We start from the raw sequence: 19,795 nt of genomic DNA on the forward strand, positions 1-19,795 counted from the left end.
AAGCCCAGATGAAAAATTAGTTACTTTTTTAAAACAAGATTGTAATATACTGTATTACTTTTAAAAAATAACTTTCCCTAACATTTTTATTTGTAACTGTATGAATTTGTTTTTCACACAATGAATGAATGTAAAGTCTAAGACAACACGTAATAGACTTTTAACCTTTGAACCCTTTAACTTTCATTGTATTGACAGAATAACTTTATCCTGCAGAAGAAGGAAATTCATTCAGGTTTGACGAGAATCCATCAAACAGTTTATAATCTATGTCTGATAAAATCAATAGATAACTCTTAAATGTCATATTTTAAGGATGCATATTGTGTTTTTATCTATATATATATAGCTGTAAACTCTAGTTATTCATAAATTAGCCAGTGAAGAGAACATTATAAATAGACATAAACACAAAACCCATTTACCACTGGCTCATAGAAATGGTAAATCGATGTGCTGCTTTGTTAAGATTCTGGAATATAAAATTGACTGTTTATTCAGAATATAGTTTGATAATACATGTGGAATATAATTAAATCAAGACATGATGTGATGAGTAACAGATTTGTTTGTACTAAGATTTTAGATGTTAGTCTTTGTCTCTTACAGCTTCCCCTTTTTGATATCCAGGTTGTCTTTCTAGCAAAAATGTTTTCAGGGATCCTCATTTTGTCATTGGGCTTATGGTTCTGTGATGCAAAATCAAGTAAGTGTAACTATTTTATTTGATTGAAGTTGAATTCTTGTTAGTGGCACAGAGGCTCGGTGGTTAGCACTGTTGCAAGAAGGTTGCTGGTTCCTGTCCAAGACTGGGCCAGGAGGCATTTCTGTGTGGAGCTTGCATGTTCTCCCCTTGTTGTTAGTGTGGGTTTCCTCCTGTTTATCCTATTCCAAAGACGTGAAACCCACGTGCATATGATCTACCACAGCTGGTCCTGCAATAGCTAATCATAATCCTCCAATTATATGATTCCTAAGTTACTATAAATAACCACAATCTTCATTCCACAATTACCCTCTTCTGGAAGAAACTCCCCTTCCTCCCTCTTTTTTTCTCATAGATTGGGCAGCACGACGGCCCAGTGGATAGCACTGTTAGCCCCACAGCTAAAACACCGCAGGCTCTGGTCCTTTTTGTGCAGAATTTGTATGTTCTCCCCTTGTCCGCGTGGGTTTCCCCCAGGTTCTCTGGTTTCTTCCCACCATCAAAAGATATACTTCATACATAACAGACTAAGCAAAACAAGCACTTTTTCTAGCTAACTTCCTGCTCAAAGTTTACCTTAGCTACTTAAGCTGGGGAGTTCTTGAGATGTTCCTGAGCTCAATCTCCCCTCTCGCTCTGCTTCGGGAGGTTGCCCTGGGCTCGAGGATTCCTTGAGCTCAGAGCTCTCTCCTGGGACAGCATGCCAAACAAGCTTAAGATAAATCATCAGCTAAGTGTGAACTCTTGAAATGTGGTATATTTTAATTGGGTAAAACAAAATTGCCCATACAATGTATGTCAATGAGACGGATGTTCCCCAGTGCTACATTTGCCGCACCAGTGTAATTAGTGGTTCATTGCATTGTGGCAACCCCTGATAATTCAGGGACTAAGCCAATGGTTGAGAGTGAAATTGAATTCTTGTTGAAATATGACTTTAAAAATATTATCTTTATCTGTCATCCTGTCTCACAGTCACAATACAGTTAAAGCATTGTTTACTATTTTAATGTTCATTCTACAGTGGGGGCCATGTATGTAATACAAGAAACAGAAACGCCATGTATTAACATCAGTGACTCCAACAGCAACCATGAACTTGAAAAACTTCTGGACAGAATTAAATATGTTGCTCGAAGCTGCAAAGAAATCCGTGACAAGTACTATGTTTATGAGGGTATGATCTCATACTGTATTTTTTATTTGTAATGTTAGACAGCATCTGCATGTGTGTGACTGAGGAATGCTTGTGTTGACACACAGATGGCCTGTACTATCTGATCTCTTCAAGAGGAGTCCTTTACCAGACGTTCTGTGACATGACCACTGCAGGCGGCGGCTGGACGCTGGTGGCCAGTGTTCACGAAAACAACATGTATGGAAAGTGTACAGTTGGTGACCGCTGGTCTAGTGAACAAGGCAGCAATGCAAACCGTCCTGAAGGTGAAGGCACATGGGCAAACAAAGTCACATTTGGAGCCGCAGAGGCCGCTACAAGTGATGATTACAAGGTATTTCATTTTTACTAAAACCTGGTTGTAAGGGCATTTATTATTTTGAACCAAGTGTAAACAGAAGCTCTGGTAAAGGGCAATGTTTGCTAATGTTTGGCATTTGAGTTATATCAACAGGAATAGAGGAAATTTACTTTCTCTTCTCTTGTGCTGCATTATTTATTGACATTCAAGAAATCAATAAACTAAATTATTTTACCAATACATTTTATGACAACGTAAAACATATGCCTTTCACATTTGGAACTTATGGTCTTATTTGGTCTATCACTAGCACCGTCAAACATATCTGAATGGATTTAGTAATTATTAAATAAAAAGCATCTTAGTCAGTTAACCAGTAAAATTAAATGACTTAACTTTGAAATTATGAAATAGAGAAGTGCATTAGTTTCATTTCTTTTCGATATTCATTTTCTTTTCGTCTTAGTCCTTTTATTTATCCAGGGTCGTTACAGCAGAATGAACCCTCAACTTATCCAGGACATGTTTTACGCAGCGGATGCCATTCCAGCAGCAACCCATCTCTGGGAAACACTCATATACACGAATTCACACTCATACACTACGGACAATTTAACTTAACCAATTCACCTGTACCGCATGTCTTTGGACTGTGGGGGGAACCGGAACATGCGGAGGAAACCCACGCGAACGTGGGAAGAACATACAAATTCTACACAGAGATGCCACAGCTCGAATTAGCGACCTTCTTGCTGTGAGGCGACAGCACTACCTACTGTGCCACCGAGTCGGCTAAATAAATATACAGTTCATTCAGATAGGTGTGCCAAGCTTGTGGCATTATGTTCAAAAAGACTTGAGGCTGTAATTGCTGCTAAAGGTGAATCAACAAAGTATTGAGCAAAGGCTGTAAATACTTATGTAAATGTGATTTTTTACATTTTCTTTTATTTTTAAGAAATTTGCAACAATTTAAAAAAATCTTTTTTTACATTGTATTGTGTGTAATTTAATGCATTTTGGAATAAGGCTATAACATAAAAATGTGTACAAATTGAAGCGCTACTTACCGGATGCACTGTAGAATAAATGTACAGGTTTATGATTCTTTTATTTATTTATTTAATTTAGATGATTATTCAGAAAGAGACCGATAAGCAGTTGTTAGTCAGTATACAAGTAAAAGGAAATGATTTTTATTTAAAAGTACACAATTACACATCTTTCTGTGGAGCTCAAGCTAAAGAAATATTTGCAAATCAGAGGTGCCCAGTAAAAAAACCTACAGTTGAAGTCAGAATTATTAGCCCCCCTGAATTATTAGACCGCTTGTTTATTTTTTCCCCAATTTCTGTTTAACGGAGAGCAAATTTTTTTCAACACATTTCTAAACATAATAGTTTTAATAACTCATCTCTAATAACTGTTTTATTTTATCTTTGCCATGATGACAGTATATAATATTTTACAAGACATTTCTATACAGCTTAAAGTGACATTTAAAGGCTTAACTGGGTTAATTAGGTTACCTAGGCAGGTTAGGGTAATTAGGCAAGTTATTGTATAACGATGGTTTGTTCTGTAGACTATCAAGAAAAAATATATCTTAAAGGGGCTAATCATTTTGTCCCTAAAATTGTGTTTAAAAAATTAAAAACTGCTTTTATTCTAGCCAAAATAAAACAAATAAGACTTTCTCCAGAAGAAAAAGTATTATCAGACATACTGTGAAAATTTCCTTGCTCTGTTAAACATCATTTGGAAAATATTTTTTTTTTTAGAAGAAGAAAAGAAATTGAAGGGGGCTAATAATTCTGACTTCAATATACGCTGACAGCAGGAATTTTATGGTAGCAAAAAAATGTAACCTAAGAAGAATGTTTCTTTGATGTTTTTTAAAAAGGCAAATGAGAACCAAAAAGTAATGTTGTGGAAATGTTGCATGTTTAGTTGGCGGGTATCTATGTAGCAACTGTGGGCATTGTTGGTAAAGCACAACATTTTTCTGTACTTTTTTGAGCTTTAAATAATATTACACATATTTATTATAATGACTACCAAAACATGAAAACTCACTTGTTCCAAACCCGTTTGAGGTTTTTAGTTCTGTTGAACACAAAATATATTTTGAAGTTAAATGCTGGAAACCTGTAACTATCAACTAATACAATATTCGTTTTTCTAACTATGCATGTCAGTGGTTGATTTTAAATGTTCTTCAAAATACATTTTTTATGTTTGTTCAACAATGCCAAAGGCTATTAGTTAATCTAATAATAAAATGCTGGACTAACAATTCAAATCTGTTCTTGAATCATGAACTGAAATCTTGAACCTGAATTGACAATAGTGCATGTTCTGTTACAGAATCCGGGATACTTTGACATTGCGGCTCAGGATGTTTCTGTGTGGCATGTGCCTAATAATATGGAGTTGGAACATTGGAGCACTGGCTCCATACTGAGATACCACACTGACAACAGCTTCTTAACCCTACATGGAGGAAACCTTTTCAGACTGTTCAAGGTCAGATACATTTTGACTTCACTCTTGTGAAAGTAAAAAAGACATTATTATAGTGAATTACTCAGAATTACTTATATTAATAATCAATAACAAGTTATTATTTAATTATGAACATTTAAATTGATTTTATCATTAATCTTAGCAGAATTAAAATTACAATAAACTGATCAGCTAATCTGTTGAGCATATAATTTAACTTTATATTATTTCAAAATCAAGTCGTTTTTCTGTCCTGGTAAATCATTTAAAAAAAATTTAATACAACCTGCAGATTTATCTTTAAGTATGTGTGTCCAACATCAAATAATAATAATAAAAGATGACAGACACAAGACAGAACATCTATTTACATCTAATGCATGTATTTGAGAGCAAGAGAGAGAGAGTGTGTGTGTAGGGATGGAGATAGTCTGAATGGTTGGTCGTCTTATCGCTTTAAGCACAGCTAAATAATCATCTAAAGACACTGTTATTTCCAAACAGATAAAATAGTTTGCATTGTTCAGAATTCTTGGTGAGCTTGGTTCTAGAAGTGGAAAGCAAAGGACTTTTCATTTGCATGCATAAACTTTTTGATGAATTTGACCAAAAGAATCTACCATAACATCTACCATATGAGATATATGATCACTTGACATATATTGTCACTTTACAAATTGAATGATGCTTAATTAGACACTAAAAACTTCAGTATATAAATTTTACATATAGATTTTTGACATTTTATTACATACAATCAGGATAATTCAACACTTGTACTATTAGATAAAGTTCCAAGAATCGTAATCTGTAAATATTGTAACTAATACACAAATAATATTTACACACACACAAAAAATAACACAAACACACACACACACACACACACACACACACACACACACACACACACACACACACACAGGTAAAGAAAACATGTCAAACATTAAAATATATTTTCTAGCCATTTCTTTAGCGAGAATTCACATGTCGTCATAGTATGCTTTAAAACTTACTAAGTTGCCGTGGTTGCTTGTGTTGGTTTCTCCTTAAAATGTGGGTGTTTATCAAATAACAGGCCATAGTGTGGTAAAACCAACCCAAGGAACCACTGCAACTTTGTAAGCTTTAAAGCATAGAGACTGAGAGGGGCTATTTAGCAATTGTTTGCTAGATGTAAGTTTATTGTTATTGATCTGCATCTATTTTTCACATATTACATCAAACTATATATTTTTTATTTGGCTTTTCTCAGAAATTCCCTGTGAGGTTTGGAATTGGCTCCTGGAACATCGATAACGGACCTGCTGTTCCAATTGTGTATGATACTGGAAATGAAGAATCTACCAAAAAACTGTATGGTCCAAGTGCAAGAAGTATGGCATGTGTATTATTTACAAGGCATCATCATTATTTGTGATCATATGAGCGTGAAATTGAAACCATATCACACGTACATGAAACTAAAATGAAATCATAACCGATATAACCTATGATATTTTTTAGCACATTTTGAGCCTGGATTCATCACATTCAGAGTCTTCAATTCTGAAAAGGCAGCTATGGCTCTTTGTTCAGGCACTAAACCAACTGGGCATAACACTGAACATGTGAGTTTTGAATTTAATCCAATGAATTTATGTGGATTAACTGTGACAAATAATTTAATTCTGTTCATCACCACAGGCATTGATTCATATAATAAATAAAATTCACCCTGCCTTTTGGAGAAATTAATGCATGTGTTGTTAGTAATGTACTCAATTTCTTACAGTTCTGTATTGGTGGAGGCGGACACTTTCCTGAGGGTTACCCTAAACAATGTGGAGACTTTACGGGTTTTGACTGGAGTGGCTATGGTTCTAATATCGAATGGAGTGCTACTAGAGAGATAACTGAAGCAGCAGTGCTTCTCTTTTATCGCTGAACCTTTAATCAACCTTAAATCTTCTGCTTGAAATATTCAAAAACACTTCAGTGTTACACAAACAGTTGTTTGCTCAAATGTTTTAAGGTTAAAAACCTTTAAATAAACCTTCATATATGTATAGTGTAAAGATGAACAAAAACATGTCTTTTTTTGGTCTTTAATTGTTAATAAATTGTTCATGATTGTATATATTTTCAAATAAAACAATGGATAACCTGTTCTGACAATGAAGTCAAACTTTCTTTGGTTGTATTTCTAATTTTAACACTGAAATTCATGCTTCAGGATTATTTAATTGTAAAGTTTTGATTTGTGTGTTTCAAACTTATAAAAAAGACAATTGTAAATATTCAGCATCTAAAACTGGGGTCAGCAATCTCGTTCCTGGAGGTCCGATGCCCTGGCCGGCAGGGTTTAGCTCCAACTTGCCTCAACACACCTGCCTGAGGGTTTCAAGTAGGCCTATACCTAGCAAGACCTTGATTAGCTTGTTCAGGTGTTTTTGATTAGGGTTGGAGCTAAAATCTGCAAGACCTCCAGGAACAAGTTTGGTGATCCCTGATCTAAAAGATAATATATCCCATAGTATAGTTCAAAAATGTAAAAACAGGGAAAAATGTGAATCAATAGCTACAGTAAGCTGTTAAGATCAATGTAGAAATAGCAGAAAATAATGTGATGTAAATGTGTGTTGCTGTGCTGAGACTTTTAGAAAGTAGAAAAGACAAAAAACATGCTCTACAATTACAGCTGCACAATATTATGAGATTGATGCTTTAATTCTAATATTTTAGACATGAAAAAAGGTTTTTATCTATGCAAAAATGACCCTTACCCAGTCAGATTGCTAAATGTGTTTGTGCACTTGAATCTTCAGTAGATCTGTGCACGTGAAAATGTGCTGTTTTATCACTAAACCTAACTAGGCCAGACGTCTGATATAAATACACACTAATAAATACACACTAAACTGAATTTATAATAAGCCATTCAAATAAAACCGAATCAGTTTCTCATAAATCAGTCACCGATTAGAAAAGGAGAACTTCCTGGAGCCAGATCAAAAGCTGAAAAATACTTGCAAAAATAAATCCAACACTGACCTCTACATGCAAATAATAACCTATTTTGCCCTTTTTTTTTAAAGTCATGTTGATTCATTCCAGACTTGTACTGAAATCTGCAACCCAGTAAGTGCATTTTCATAGCAAATGGTCAAAATCTGTTATCTTTCAAAAAAAAGAAATAAAAGAAGAAGAAATACGCCAAATGACATTTCAGTGTCCCCTAATATGGCAAAACTATGTGTCGCTCTTCACCAAAAAAAAAAAAGAATCAAAATGCATCCTTTTCCTTCTGCTATTTTCAGAGTACAATGTTTTTAGAGCTCCCTTTTAGCCTCTCACTGAATATTGTTGTAAAGTGAGTGTAATTATTTGTTTTATTTGACAGAGATTTATTAACAGACTTGAAAATCTAATTTCAAGCACAGAATATTTCTTTACGGTGTGGCTTGTCTTTGTTTTACATTATAGCAAATCAACCAGAAGCGTCATCTACTAATATAGTAGCTTCAAGCTGCAAACAAATTTGTGACAAGTATCATGTTTATGATGGTATGACGTTTTAAAATTAAGCATTTCTTTACAAGACAATAATATAATTCACTGCAGTATGTTTATTAAGTTTTAAAAAACGTAATGTTTTAAAATAAAATAATGTTTTATGCAACATGATTCCTACAGTCAGTTGTGTTATAGTTATTTTGCTGTGTTTATTAGTTTATTAGCTGAGATTTACAGTGAAAAATTTATAAAATTGCATAATATTATAGGATAAATGTTTTAAACAAAAAAATCTTGATTTTACAAATATGGACTAATAATGCAAAAAGAGCAGGTGCAGTATCTAGTCAAAGGGCAAAAGGGCAAGTGTTTGCAGGCTGCTTTGAAGATATGTTGCATTATCATTGAAACTAAACTATGCCAGGCATCACACACACGCTAACCTGCAAATAAACTGAATTTATAATGAGCCATTCAAATAAAACATGACTAAATTACTCATAAAACAGCCGCTGATAAGAAAAATATTTCAATCATTTCCTGGAGCCATAGTTGCAACACACACAAAAAAAAAACCCAGAGCTGAAATGAATACTTGTGGCTAAATCGCTTAATGAAGTCGCTTGTTGACATCTCCTAACTCTGTTGTACATTTCAATCTTTTTACAATAACTGCACTGAGATGTTTGGACACATTGTAATTTACATAATTTCTCAGTTTCCCCCCTCTAACTATAAACACATTAAAATCTAAATATTTACCTAATCTAAATCTTAACATCTAATCTAAAGATCTATTATTTTCAATTTAGTTCCCACCCACGCAAATACGGTGAGAATATGCAAACTTCACACAGAAATGCCAACTGGCCCAGCTCGGACGTGAACCAGTGACCTTCTTGCTCCGAAGCGACAGTGCTAACTACTGAGCCACCGTGCCACCCAGAAAAAACATAAAATGTTTAATTTTATTAGTACATACTAGTAGAAACTAGAAAGATCTAACAAATTTTTTTTAAGATCTTTGAAAAAAAAACATGCACTCAAAGACCTTTGATATTCAAGCCCTTAAGAGATTATGATCATATACACGTGCTGTAAACATTCAGCATCTGTCTATATTAGTTACTCATAAGTCAACCAGTGATAAGAAAAATATATAAATACACATAATTCCATTCACTTCAAACATCAAGAACACAAAAGACAATTTTCCACCAGCTTATGGGAATGGTAAGTTTGTTGCTTTCTTGTTAAGATGATAGAATAGCCCAAATTAGTGAGCAGTACTACAGTATATGTTTTGTGTCTTTAATAGCTGTGTATAGTAATCCAATAGATCACAAAGAAGAAAGCTTTATTTTAAAACAAAAAACAACATAGAAATAACACATTTAACACAAACAATACAATCAACAAACTAAAAGAACTTAAGGACTTAAATATACTGTATCATTTTTTCTGATGGTTCCATTTTGTTTATTTAAGATATTACAGCTACATTCTGATTAGAGTATTAGTAGCCTGTAAAATTAGAGTAAGTGTACTTGTTGTTGACATGTACTTGCAAAGTTTCTTTTAGTCAGAAAAATGGGTTGGTGAAGCAGTGTCTGCAGATATTAAGCGGACAGTCTACTTAAATCTTTTTCTCTTTTTTGCAGGCTGCCTTTCTTACAAAAATGTTGTTAGGGTTCCTTTTCAGTGTCACATTGAGCTTATGGTTCTGTGAAGCTAAATCAAGTAAGTTTTTAAATCTATTTGTGTAAATAAATATTGTATTTCTGACACAGCAAAGTAAAACTGTTTACTCTTTTTTTTAATGCATTTTTTTTCAGTGGGGGCTATGTATGTAATACAAGAAACAGAAACGCCATGTATTAACATCAGTGATTCCAACAGCAACCATGAGCTTGAAAAACTTCTGGATAGAATTAAATACATTGCTTGAAGCTGCAAAGAAATCCGTGACAAGTACCATGTTTATGAGGGTACAATATACTTCATGAAATGTATTTTGTAATGTTAGACAGCATCTGCATGTGTGTGACTGAGGAATGCTTGTGTTGACACACAGATGGCCTGTACTATCTGATCTCTTCAAGAGGAGTCCTTTACCAGACGTTCTGTGACATGACCACTGCAGGTGGCGGCTGGACGCTGGTGGCCAGTGTTCACGAAAACAACATGTATGGAAAGTGTACAGTTGGTGACCGCTGGTCTAGTGAACAAGGCAGCAATGCAAACCGGCCTGAAGGTGAAGGCACATGGGCAAACAAAGTCACATTTGGAGCCGCAGAGGCCGCTACAAGTGATGATTACAAGGTATTTCATTTTAAAGTCCTAAAGGTTATGTACTGAAAATGTGCAAACTTAAAACAATGCAGCTCTTTTCCATTCTGATCCAAAATTACAATATTGTGGTGAACTGCATGTAATGCCTTCTAGTAACTAGTGTTCTTTGTGCTGCTCCTTCTAGCTGCAAGTTAGTGCAACCAAGTCAATCACAAAATTGTATGCAATTTTAATCAGAGAATAACAGTGCAAATATTTGTCAATATTGCTACACAACACAACATTGTTAATGCATTTTGCATGTGGAAAGGAAACATAAAAGCTCAGCTTAAAAAATGGTCAGTGATTTCCACATCTTTAGTAAATCTGTATGATTTAATACCAAAAACTGTCAGTAAATCTGTTCTTAAGACAATCAAGAATTAAGAATTAAGAAAATCAATCTCAGTTTTTCTTGAGCCTGAATCGACAGTATGCTTTCTTTCTGTTACAGAATCCGGGATACTTTGAAATTGCAGCTCAGGATGTTTCTGTGTGGCATGTTCCTAATAATATGGAGTTGGAACACTGGAGCACTGGCTCCATCCTCAGATACCACACTGAAAATCGCTTCTTAACCCTACATGGAGGAAATTTATTTAGTTTGTTCAAGGTCAGATAAAATATCAATTATTTTGTGAAATTAATGACCTCATACCAAACTCTAAAAAGTTTTGTCTTCCTTTTCCCAGAAATTCCCTGTGAGGTTTGGAATTGGTGTGTGCAATACTAATAATGGACCTGCTGCTCCAATCGTGTATGATACTGGCAATGTGGATTCTACCAAAACCCTATATGGTCCTAGTACAAGATGTATGGAAACTCTTCTTGAGTCCGTGCTTATTAAAAAAGTTTCTATGACCAGTCATAAAATATTTGTATCAATGCTACTATAAATTAATGCTGAGTATTATTCACTAGTAATGATCATTGCTGATATCAGATCATTTTGATTATGGTACATGTGTACTAGCTTATCTTGTTATTGTCAATTATATGTTTTGTCAATTTTTTTCAGCACAATTTGAGCCTGGATTCATCACATTTAGAGTCTTCAATACTGAGAAGGCAGCCATGGCTCTTTGTTCAGGCGTTAAACCAATTGGCTGTCACACTGAATATGTGAGTTAAAACTAACCATGGATTATTTACAGCAACATCATGCAGTACTTGTGCCATTCTATTCATGCATTAAATAAACTGCATTTCATTTCAACTCACAGTTCTGTATTGGTGGAGGCGGACACTTTCCTGAGGGGGTCCCTAAACAGTGTGGAGACTTTACTGGTTTTGACTGGAATGGCTACGGTACTAACACAGGCAACAGTGCTTCCAGAGAGATGACTGAAGCAGCAGTGCTTCTATTTTATCGCTGAAACTCTAATGAACCTTTAAATCATGTTTGAGATATTCATAAACACCTGATTGTTACATAAACACTTATTTTCTGAATTGTTTTTAGGTTAATACAATAAATAATTTAGGAAATCATTTGTATGATGTTTGTAATAAATGAAAAATTACATGTCAGATTAACCCCTTATTGTTTAGGTTCTGCTAAGTCACATTAAACCCTTTCACTGTGTATAAACTGTTCAAATGTATATATGTTCAAATAAAACTTGTGTGATGTAGGTGTGTTGCTGCGTTAAGACTTTTACTATTAAGATCTATCTTTGTAGCTAATAAAAACACAAATGCACGTTCTACAATTTAAGCTGCACAGTATTGTGAGATTGATGCTTTAAAACATTGGACTTGCCTATGTAAAAATGGCACTCACACAGTCAGATAGCAAAAGGTGATTTTGAACTCTACAGTACATCTCTGTACGAAAAGATGTGCTGTTTTATCACTGAAGAAAAGTAGGACAGATGTCTTGCATAATCAGAAACAAATACACACTAAACCAAATGGTTACGAATGTAACCCATATTGCCCAAGTGAGGGATTTCCAATGCTATGTTGCATGACACATTTGGAGTATAGGGCTGAATAGCATATTGCTAGAAAGAGTATAGCAAGCCTACACCAATCCAATCAGTAAGAAGAATATGTCTAAATAACCAAATCACCATACCTCAGCATCCCTCCACCACCCTGACTCTACTCCCACTTCCGCCTTCAGTTGAAGAGTGCATGAATATTTTAGCTGCCTGCAGTAATAAGTGTGACCTTATGAACTGGAATTTAGACACCTTCTTGCTGTGAGGCGACAGTGTGAACCAAGACAAGCGTTAATGTTGCTAAATTCTTTATGATTAATCTAGTTTTTATTTATAAACTTTTTGTTAAAGCAGCTCTTTGGTAGTGTCATTATATAGGTCAATTTATGTTGAATAGATTTAAGCCTTGGCTGGGTCAGTTGGCATTTCTGTGGAGTTTACATGTTCTCATCGTGTTGCAATGGGTTTCCTCCGGGTGCTCTGGTTCCCCACACAAGTCCAAAGACATGTGGTACAGGTGAATTGGGTAAGCTAAATTGTCCATAGTGTATGTGTGTGAATGAGTGTGTATGGGTGTTTCCCAGTGATGGGTAGCTGCTGGAAGGGCATGCGTTGCAAAAATATGCTGGATAAGTTGGTGGTTCATTTTGCTGTGGCGATTTTTTTATTTCTTTTTTGTTAAGTTAAATATAAACTCTATTATAATGTTTCAGATAAGGATAAGTTTAAATGTACTCACTGTTTTCGAAAAAAAAAAAAATAAATCAACAATCCACATAATCAGTAATTAAGCCTAGTAATACATTTTCATATAGAAATACTGTATATATGTTGTTGTGAATTTATACATAAAGTTACATTTAGAAAACAAAACCATTTTTTAGCAAAACAATACTGTAAGGATGATATGGATTATTGATATAACTGTCGTACCATTGACTATCAGATAACTAGAACTTTAAGACAAACACAGTTCACTCCTTTAAAAAAAAAAACCATGGACAATTAAAAAAATAAAATAAAAACATATATATTTATAATCAAGATTTATTTATGGGCAGTAATATAACCAGTAGCGCTTAGTGTGCACTGGCTAGTTTAGTTCCTCTGTGAATCTAAATGGTAGAATACACAGTAACAAGTCAGATCACCAGGTTCACTAAATAGGGCAAAATGAGGCAAAACACATTAACAAAAGTACCAGACAGATGATTTTGCAATAATTAATTTAGTTTTAAAGAAAATTAGAATGAATGCAATCGTGAATTAAAAAATAAATAAATAAAATTTTACACAATCTTAAAGGCTTCTTTCCCTTTAAGAATATAACATTTTGGAGTTTTTTTTTTCTCTATCTAACTGATTACATCATGATATATTACATATGTTTACTGTACTATTTAAATTGATATGAATAATAATATCTCTTATATATTTAAATAACATTTTTAACTTTGTATGTATTTAAATTCAGTTCTTAACCTCCTTTTCAGTTTGTATATGGTTTAGTTCTTGCTTGCTTAATAGTTTCTTCCTATTTTGTTTAACTTAAACTAAAAAGGCACAACATGAAACAAAATACAACGCTTGACTGAAATAATATATAATACCACTCAGTTGACGTATTGATATATAGGCCTACTCATATCGACCTAACTCAAATTGTTTATTGATTAGAAATGTTGCAGTTTTACGTTTTACGTTTGATAACACACCTCCTCATCGTGTCAGGTTTAATTTGGGTTTTAATAATGTTCTGAAGGCTCATATGACAGTAACAGGCCTACTTTGCCCCCTACTGGACGTACAAGGAATAACAGGCCACAGGGGCGTATATCCAGCTGCAGGCCCGCAGAACCACACACACGATTTAGGCAAACCATATATGGTAACTAACTCGTTAAAGAGTTAATTAATAATTAGCATTATCGCCACCTATTGAATTTCACATGTATGGTTTACCATTTCAGTCATTATTATTATTATTATTAATAAATCGTAACGATCATTTGAACATCTCTGCAGTTTCTGAACTCAAATTAGCCTATGTAAATAAAAATAATTAGTTAAAGACACTTATGACTTTATTCATGTGTCCACATACAAAAAACATTATAGACCGTCTAATTGTTGGATTAAGTGTAATAAACTAATTCAAGATCTTAATATTATCATACTTGGTTAAAATCACTTTGTTGTAAAATATAAAAAGCAAACAATAATGTCACTTTAAAATAAATTAGCCTATTAGTTAATCATTTGAACAATATATATAGTTAACTGATTATAATTATAATTTAAAGTTAATTTGTTCCTATAGCTAAATTTTGGTTTAAAAACTATTTGTTGCTTACTATAAATTATACATAATAATATGTGGGAAATCATTAATTAAAAGATTATTAGAAAGTTTAGCAAATAAACACTATTAAATCGCTTGAGTAAAATATGAATATGTTATACATTACATGTAAAAAGATTTTTATTACATATAATGTATTATTGCCTATGTTAACTTGCTATTGTTTTCTTCATTATAAATTAATCCATTATATAAATGAAACCTGTCCAAATTAGATCGTTCAGCAAGGCCAGTAAACGTATCTGCCATAATATTGTCAGATAATAATGACTGATCAGCTATAATGACTGATTAAAAACTGTTCAGTCTAATTTTGAATGGTGATCGGAAACAATGCTCCCCATTGGTCCGTCTCGATTGCAATATTTGTGAAATAAAGTGAAGTAAACACTATTGTTTATTGTGTACAATATTTATTAATCATATATATCAAAAAATATCGATGACGATGTTCAAAAAGACGTTAATAACATTAACATCCGTCGTAACCATACATGGTTTGCCTAGATTGTGTGTCCTAGATTGTGTGTGCTAAAACGTGTGTGGTTCTGCGGGCCTGCAGCTGGATATTATTGGGTAAAACTGCCTAGGCCATAGATCTGTCTGCCTCAAGGTCTGCCTATGGTCTGCCTCCATGTCTGCAGCCTCCCCTTCCTCTCCCCAGAGCGCCACCCCAAACTAGCGAAAGCTGTTGGAGAAACTCAATACAAAAACAACCGTAAGAATAGTTGAACCATTACACATAAATGTGAAGAAATTGCATAAAGTGAATGCTACATTTTCGTTTAATCTTGTGATTACAAAATAACTGTAAAAGTTAACGCGCATGACCTTACATATATACAACTATTTTGCCTTTTTTCAGTCATCCCTAAATCCTCCTTGATATCTGCAACTCGGTAAGTGGATTTTTTCAATAATTCGTACGTCACAGCACGAATACTTGAAAACGCAGCTTGATCAAAATGTGTTATGACAAATTGTTTAATTAGGCCTACTACTTTATAAAATGTTTACAGCAAAAACAGTGTAAAAACTGTAAAATTCTATAAGGACTTTGTAAATATTATTTAATTTGATAGTTTTGCCTCTGTACCCTGCTTTATTATTATTATTTTATTTTAGTATTATTTATTTTCTTTTATTTATTTTTTTCCCCTTGTTTATTATTGTACTTGATGTCATACAATTTTATGGTTAATATGATTGTATTGTTAAAACAAAACAACAACAACAATAATAATAATAATAATAATAATAATAATGAAAAAATTAAAAAAAACTTGGTCAAAATGTGATTTCCAAAGTAAATATGTCAACAAACATTTCAGTGCCTCCTAATAGCAACACTTTGTGTCAGTATTCATAAACAATAGTCAAAGCTCAACTTTTTTCCTTCTGCTATTTTTCAGAGTACAGCATGTTTTTAGGGTGCATTTTCTGCCTCTCTCTGAATTTGTTCTTTGCGATTGCACAAAGTAAGTGTAATAATCGACATCGATTTTTATTAAACAGTTTTGAAAATCTCATTTTATGTTATGGAAAATTTAATTATGTCGGTATTTAACCTTGCAGCACATCAACAGGAATCATCATCTAGTAATACCGATGGCATAAACCCTGAGATGTCAAAACTTCTGGACAGAATGAAATACATTGCTCAAAGCTGCAAAGAAATCCGTGACAAGTACCATGTTACTGAGGGTACAATATACATCATAAAATGTATTTTGTAATCTTTGACAGCATCTGCATGTGTGTGACTGAGGAATGCTTGTGTTGACACACAGATGGCCTGTACTATCTGATCTCTTCAAGAGGAGTCCTTTACCAGACGTTCTGTGACATGACCACTGCAGGTGGCGGCTGGACGCTGGTGGCCAGTGTTCACGAAAACAACATGTATGGAAAGTGTACAGTTGGTGACCGCTGGTCTAGTGAACAGGGCAGCAATGAAAACCGGCCTGATGGTGAAGGCACATGGGCAAACAAAGTCACATTTGGAGCCGCAGAGGCCGCTACAAGTGATGATTACAAGGTATTTTGTTGCAACATTAGCACTTGATACTTTTTTTATTGCTTCAAAGCAATCTTAATTTTATATATTTTAAATGTTACTTGAAATGTTACAGAATCCGGGATACTATAACATTGCAGCTCAGGATGTTTCTGTGTGGCATGTGCCTAATAATATGGAGTTGGAACACTGGAGCCATGGCTCCATTCTCAGATACCACACTGAAAATCACTTCTTAACCCTACACGGAGGAAACCTATTCAAGTTATTTATGGTTTGATGAAACTTTGGCATCATTTTGGATTTTTTTTTAAATTTGCTAAAAATATTGACAAATATAACAGTTTTGTGAAGTATTAAAATTAAAAACAGTAATAACAATAATATTTTTAATTTCCCAGAAATTCCCTGTGAGGTTTGGAATCGGCTCCTGCAACATTGATAATGGACCTGCTGTCCCGATCGTGTATGATAGTGGAAATGTGGAATCAACCAAAAAAACTCTATGGTCCTAATTCGAGAGGTATGTCAGCACCCTGAGCCCATAATTTCTAATAATTAAAAGTAAGTAAAGAAGTCATTTTTGCATTGACCCACCATGACATCATTATTAATGTTATATTCTGTGGATGTTTTCAGCAATATCTGAGCCTGGATTCATCACATTCAGAGTCCTCAATACTGAGAAGGCAGCCATGGCTCTTTGTTCTGGTGTTAAACCGACTGGTTGTCACACTGAACATGTGAGTTCAAATATTATGCTTTCTGTTGATGAGCTTTGGTGTATAAATGAAGATATTTAGTTACAACAGAAATGTCCTTTTTTCCCTTCAGTTCTGTATTGGTGGAGGTGGACACTTTCCTGAATCTCCTAGACAATGTGGAGATTTTACAAGTTTTGACTGGAGTGGCTATGGCACTAATACAGATTGGAGTGCTTCCAGAGAGTTAACTGAAGCAGCGGTGCTTCTCTTTTATCGCTGACAGATCAAACCTTTCTTTCCTTTGTTGTAATCACAGTTTACCATTTAACAGGTGGAGAGTTTTTTAATTGCAAAAGCCGCTAAACACCATTTTGGCCAAAAAATGAGCTAATGACATTGAATGAATGCTTTAGGCATGTAGTACATGTTCAACATAGTTTTGTTTGAAATCATCTAAATCCCCGGTGAACGCCACTTGCCTTGAGAGACGTACCGCACAACCAATCTGACCAACCCCCTCTCCCTCCGCTCTTCACTTACCGATCGTCCCATACCCCACCGACACCCCATACCCAAACTATAGCTACATTAAACAGCAACTCCATTTCACGAGAGACGAAGTTAAAATGCCGTTCTTTTATCCTGCATGGATGCTATGAAGATAATTAAGAGACGAAAAAGAAATCTTGCATATAATTAGGATGAATAAATGACAGCTCCTGAGGGACATCCTCTTTTTTGCACACTAGGCCAACATTGTGTTTCTTTTTCAAAAGCAAGCTATATGTTTTAAAAGATAAACATAATGTATAAAACTATACAATATTTATATTACTTCAATAAATTATTTTTTTAGTAATGGACAATGCACAGATATTGACAATGTTTCACAATATTTTTACACTACATTATTTGAATCTAACAAGCGTAGTTTACAATGTTTGCAATGTGTACATTGCACTACTTACATTAAATCTAAATCTTGAATATCAGAAATGACAACAGATTGTTAAGATTTAATTCATGTCAATTTTAATGTTATTGACTAATGTGCACAAGTTTTCATTCATTCATTTTCCATCAGCTTTTTCCCTGGTTTATCAGTGGTTACCACAGCGGAATGAACCGCCACTTACTTGACAGATTTATTTTTAATTTCAGGTGGTTTGTGTTTTATGTTTGGTAAAATAATCTCTAATAGCATCTTTAGTGGTTTTTAATCTAACTATAATGTCTTGTCCTAATAGGTGGATTTAGAGGGTTTTGCAAAAAAGCAAAAAGTGGATTTAGCTGGTTTTGAAGCAAAAGAAAATTTACTTTGTTAAAAACCAAAGAATTGTCTAAAGTGACATTTTTGGAAATAAAAAAGTTATTTTATTTACTGGCTAATAACCTTTTCATTATATATATATATATATATATATATATATATATATATATATATATATATATATATATATATATATATATATAAACACACACACACACACACATATATATATATATATATATATATATATATATATATATTCATATATATATATATATATATATATATATATATATATATATATATATATATTCATATATATATATATATATATATATATATATATATATATATATATATATATATATATATATATATATATATATATATATATATATATATATATATAATGAAACTTCTAAACCTAATCAGAGGAGCCTGATAGAAAATGCTCATTTACAAGAAAAGAGGTCTGATGGATTTAGAGGGTTTTGCATCTGAACTCTTCAAGTGTCTTTTTCTAGTTTTTAAACTCATATTCAGTACATTATCATTTTAAACATACAGTATACACGATTCTCCTTATAACTGTCCTTAATGGAAATATATATAAAACCAAAATAAAATCTTAATTGCCTGTTTTAAATCACAAACATTCCTTCATTCATTTTCCTTCGGCTTAGTCCCTTATTTATCTGCTATCATAAACCTAACCATCCATCCATCCATCCATCCATCCATCCATCCATCTAGAATCGACTCACCAGAATGCTCGAAAAACACATAAAAAACCCGCAATAGCTGATACAATAGCTGAACTGAATTAGTTTTATTGTTAATAAGCTGAATTTACTTTATTGAACAGAAACGGAAATAAGAAATGAAAAAAGATTGATAGTGAACTGACTGAACTAACAACTTATTTACTTTTCTACCACTGGCTCCCTTTCCCTTCTTCATCAGGGATCTCCACAGTGTAAG

The 19,795-nt window shown here is 33.6% G+C and overlaps 2 protein-coding genes and 1 pseudogene across 4 annotated transcripts; all 3 read left to right on the plus strand.

The window, feature by feature from the left end:
• Positions 1-423: 423 nt before the first annotated feature.
• Positions 424-6,850, plus strand: si:ch211-194p6.8. Of its 2 annotated transcripts, NM_001366785.2 has the most exons (8): positions 424-443; positions 631-706; positions 1,731-1,883; positions 1,970-2,217; positions 4,552-4,710; positions 5,945-6,065; positions 6,196-6,299; positions 6,464-6,839. In NM_001366785.2, the coding sequence occupies exons 1-8, from the start codon at positions 441-443 to the stop codon at positions 6,614-6,616; spliced, it is 1,017 nt and encodes a 338-aa protein (NP_001353714.2). In that variant the 5' UTR covers positions 424-440; the 3' UTR covers positions 6,617-6,839. The 2 variants fall into 2 exon arrangements, with proteins under 2 accessions (NP_001353714.2, XP_087115789.1); XM_087259663.1 differs by lacking the exon at positions 424-443 and having other exon boundaries at positions 544-706; positions 6,464-6,850.
• A 2,520-nt stretch (positions 6,851-9,370) lies between these two features.
• Positions 9,371-12,149, plus strand: itln2 (intelectin 2). The gene is given in 8 exon segments (NM_001159541.1): positions 9,371-9,417; positions 9,846-9,924; positions 10,020-10,172; positions 10,259-10,506; positions 10,970-11,128; positions 11,208-11,328; positions 11,534-11,637; positions 11,739-12,149. Coding segments are annotated over 8 exon segments (1,026 nt in total). The 5' UTR covers positions 9,371-9,408; the 3' UTR covers positions 11,892-12,149.
• A 3,269-nt stretch (positions 12,150-15,418) lies between these two features.
• On the plus strand, positions 15,419-18,921 carry si:ch211-194p6.10 (annotated as a pseudogene). Its single transcript, XR_015495831.1, has 9 exons — positions 15,419-15,541; positions 15,689-15,722; positions 16,236-16,301; positions 16,399-16,527; positions 16,614-16,861; positions 16,956-17,114; positions 17,242-17,363; positions 17,480-17,583; positions 17,675-18,921. The product of XR_015495831.1 is annotated as a si:ch211-194p6.10 (transcript).
• Positions 18,922-19,795: the final 874 nt, after the last annotated feature.

This window comes from Danio rerio, chromosome 7 (assembly GCF_052040795.2).
Source record: "Danio rerio strain M-AB ecotype USA chromosome 7, GRCz13ab, whole genome shotgun sequence".
Lineage (NCBI taxonomy): Eukaryota > Metazoa > Chordata > Actinopteri > Cypriniformes > Danionidae > Danio > Danio rerio.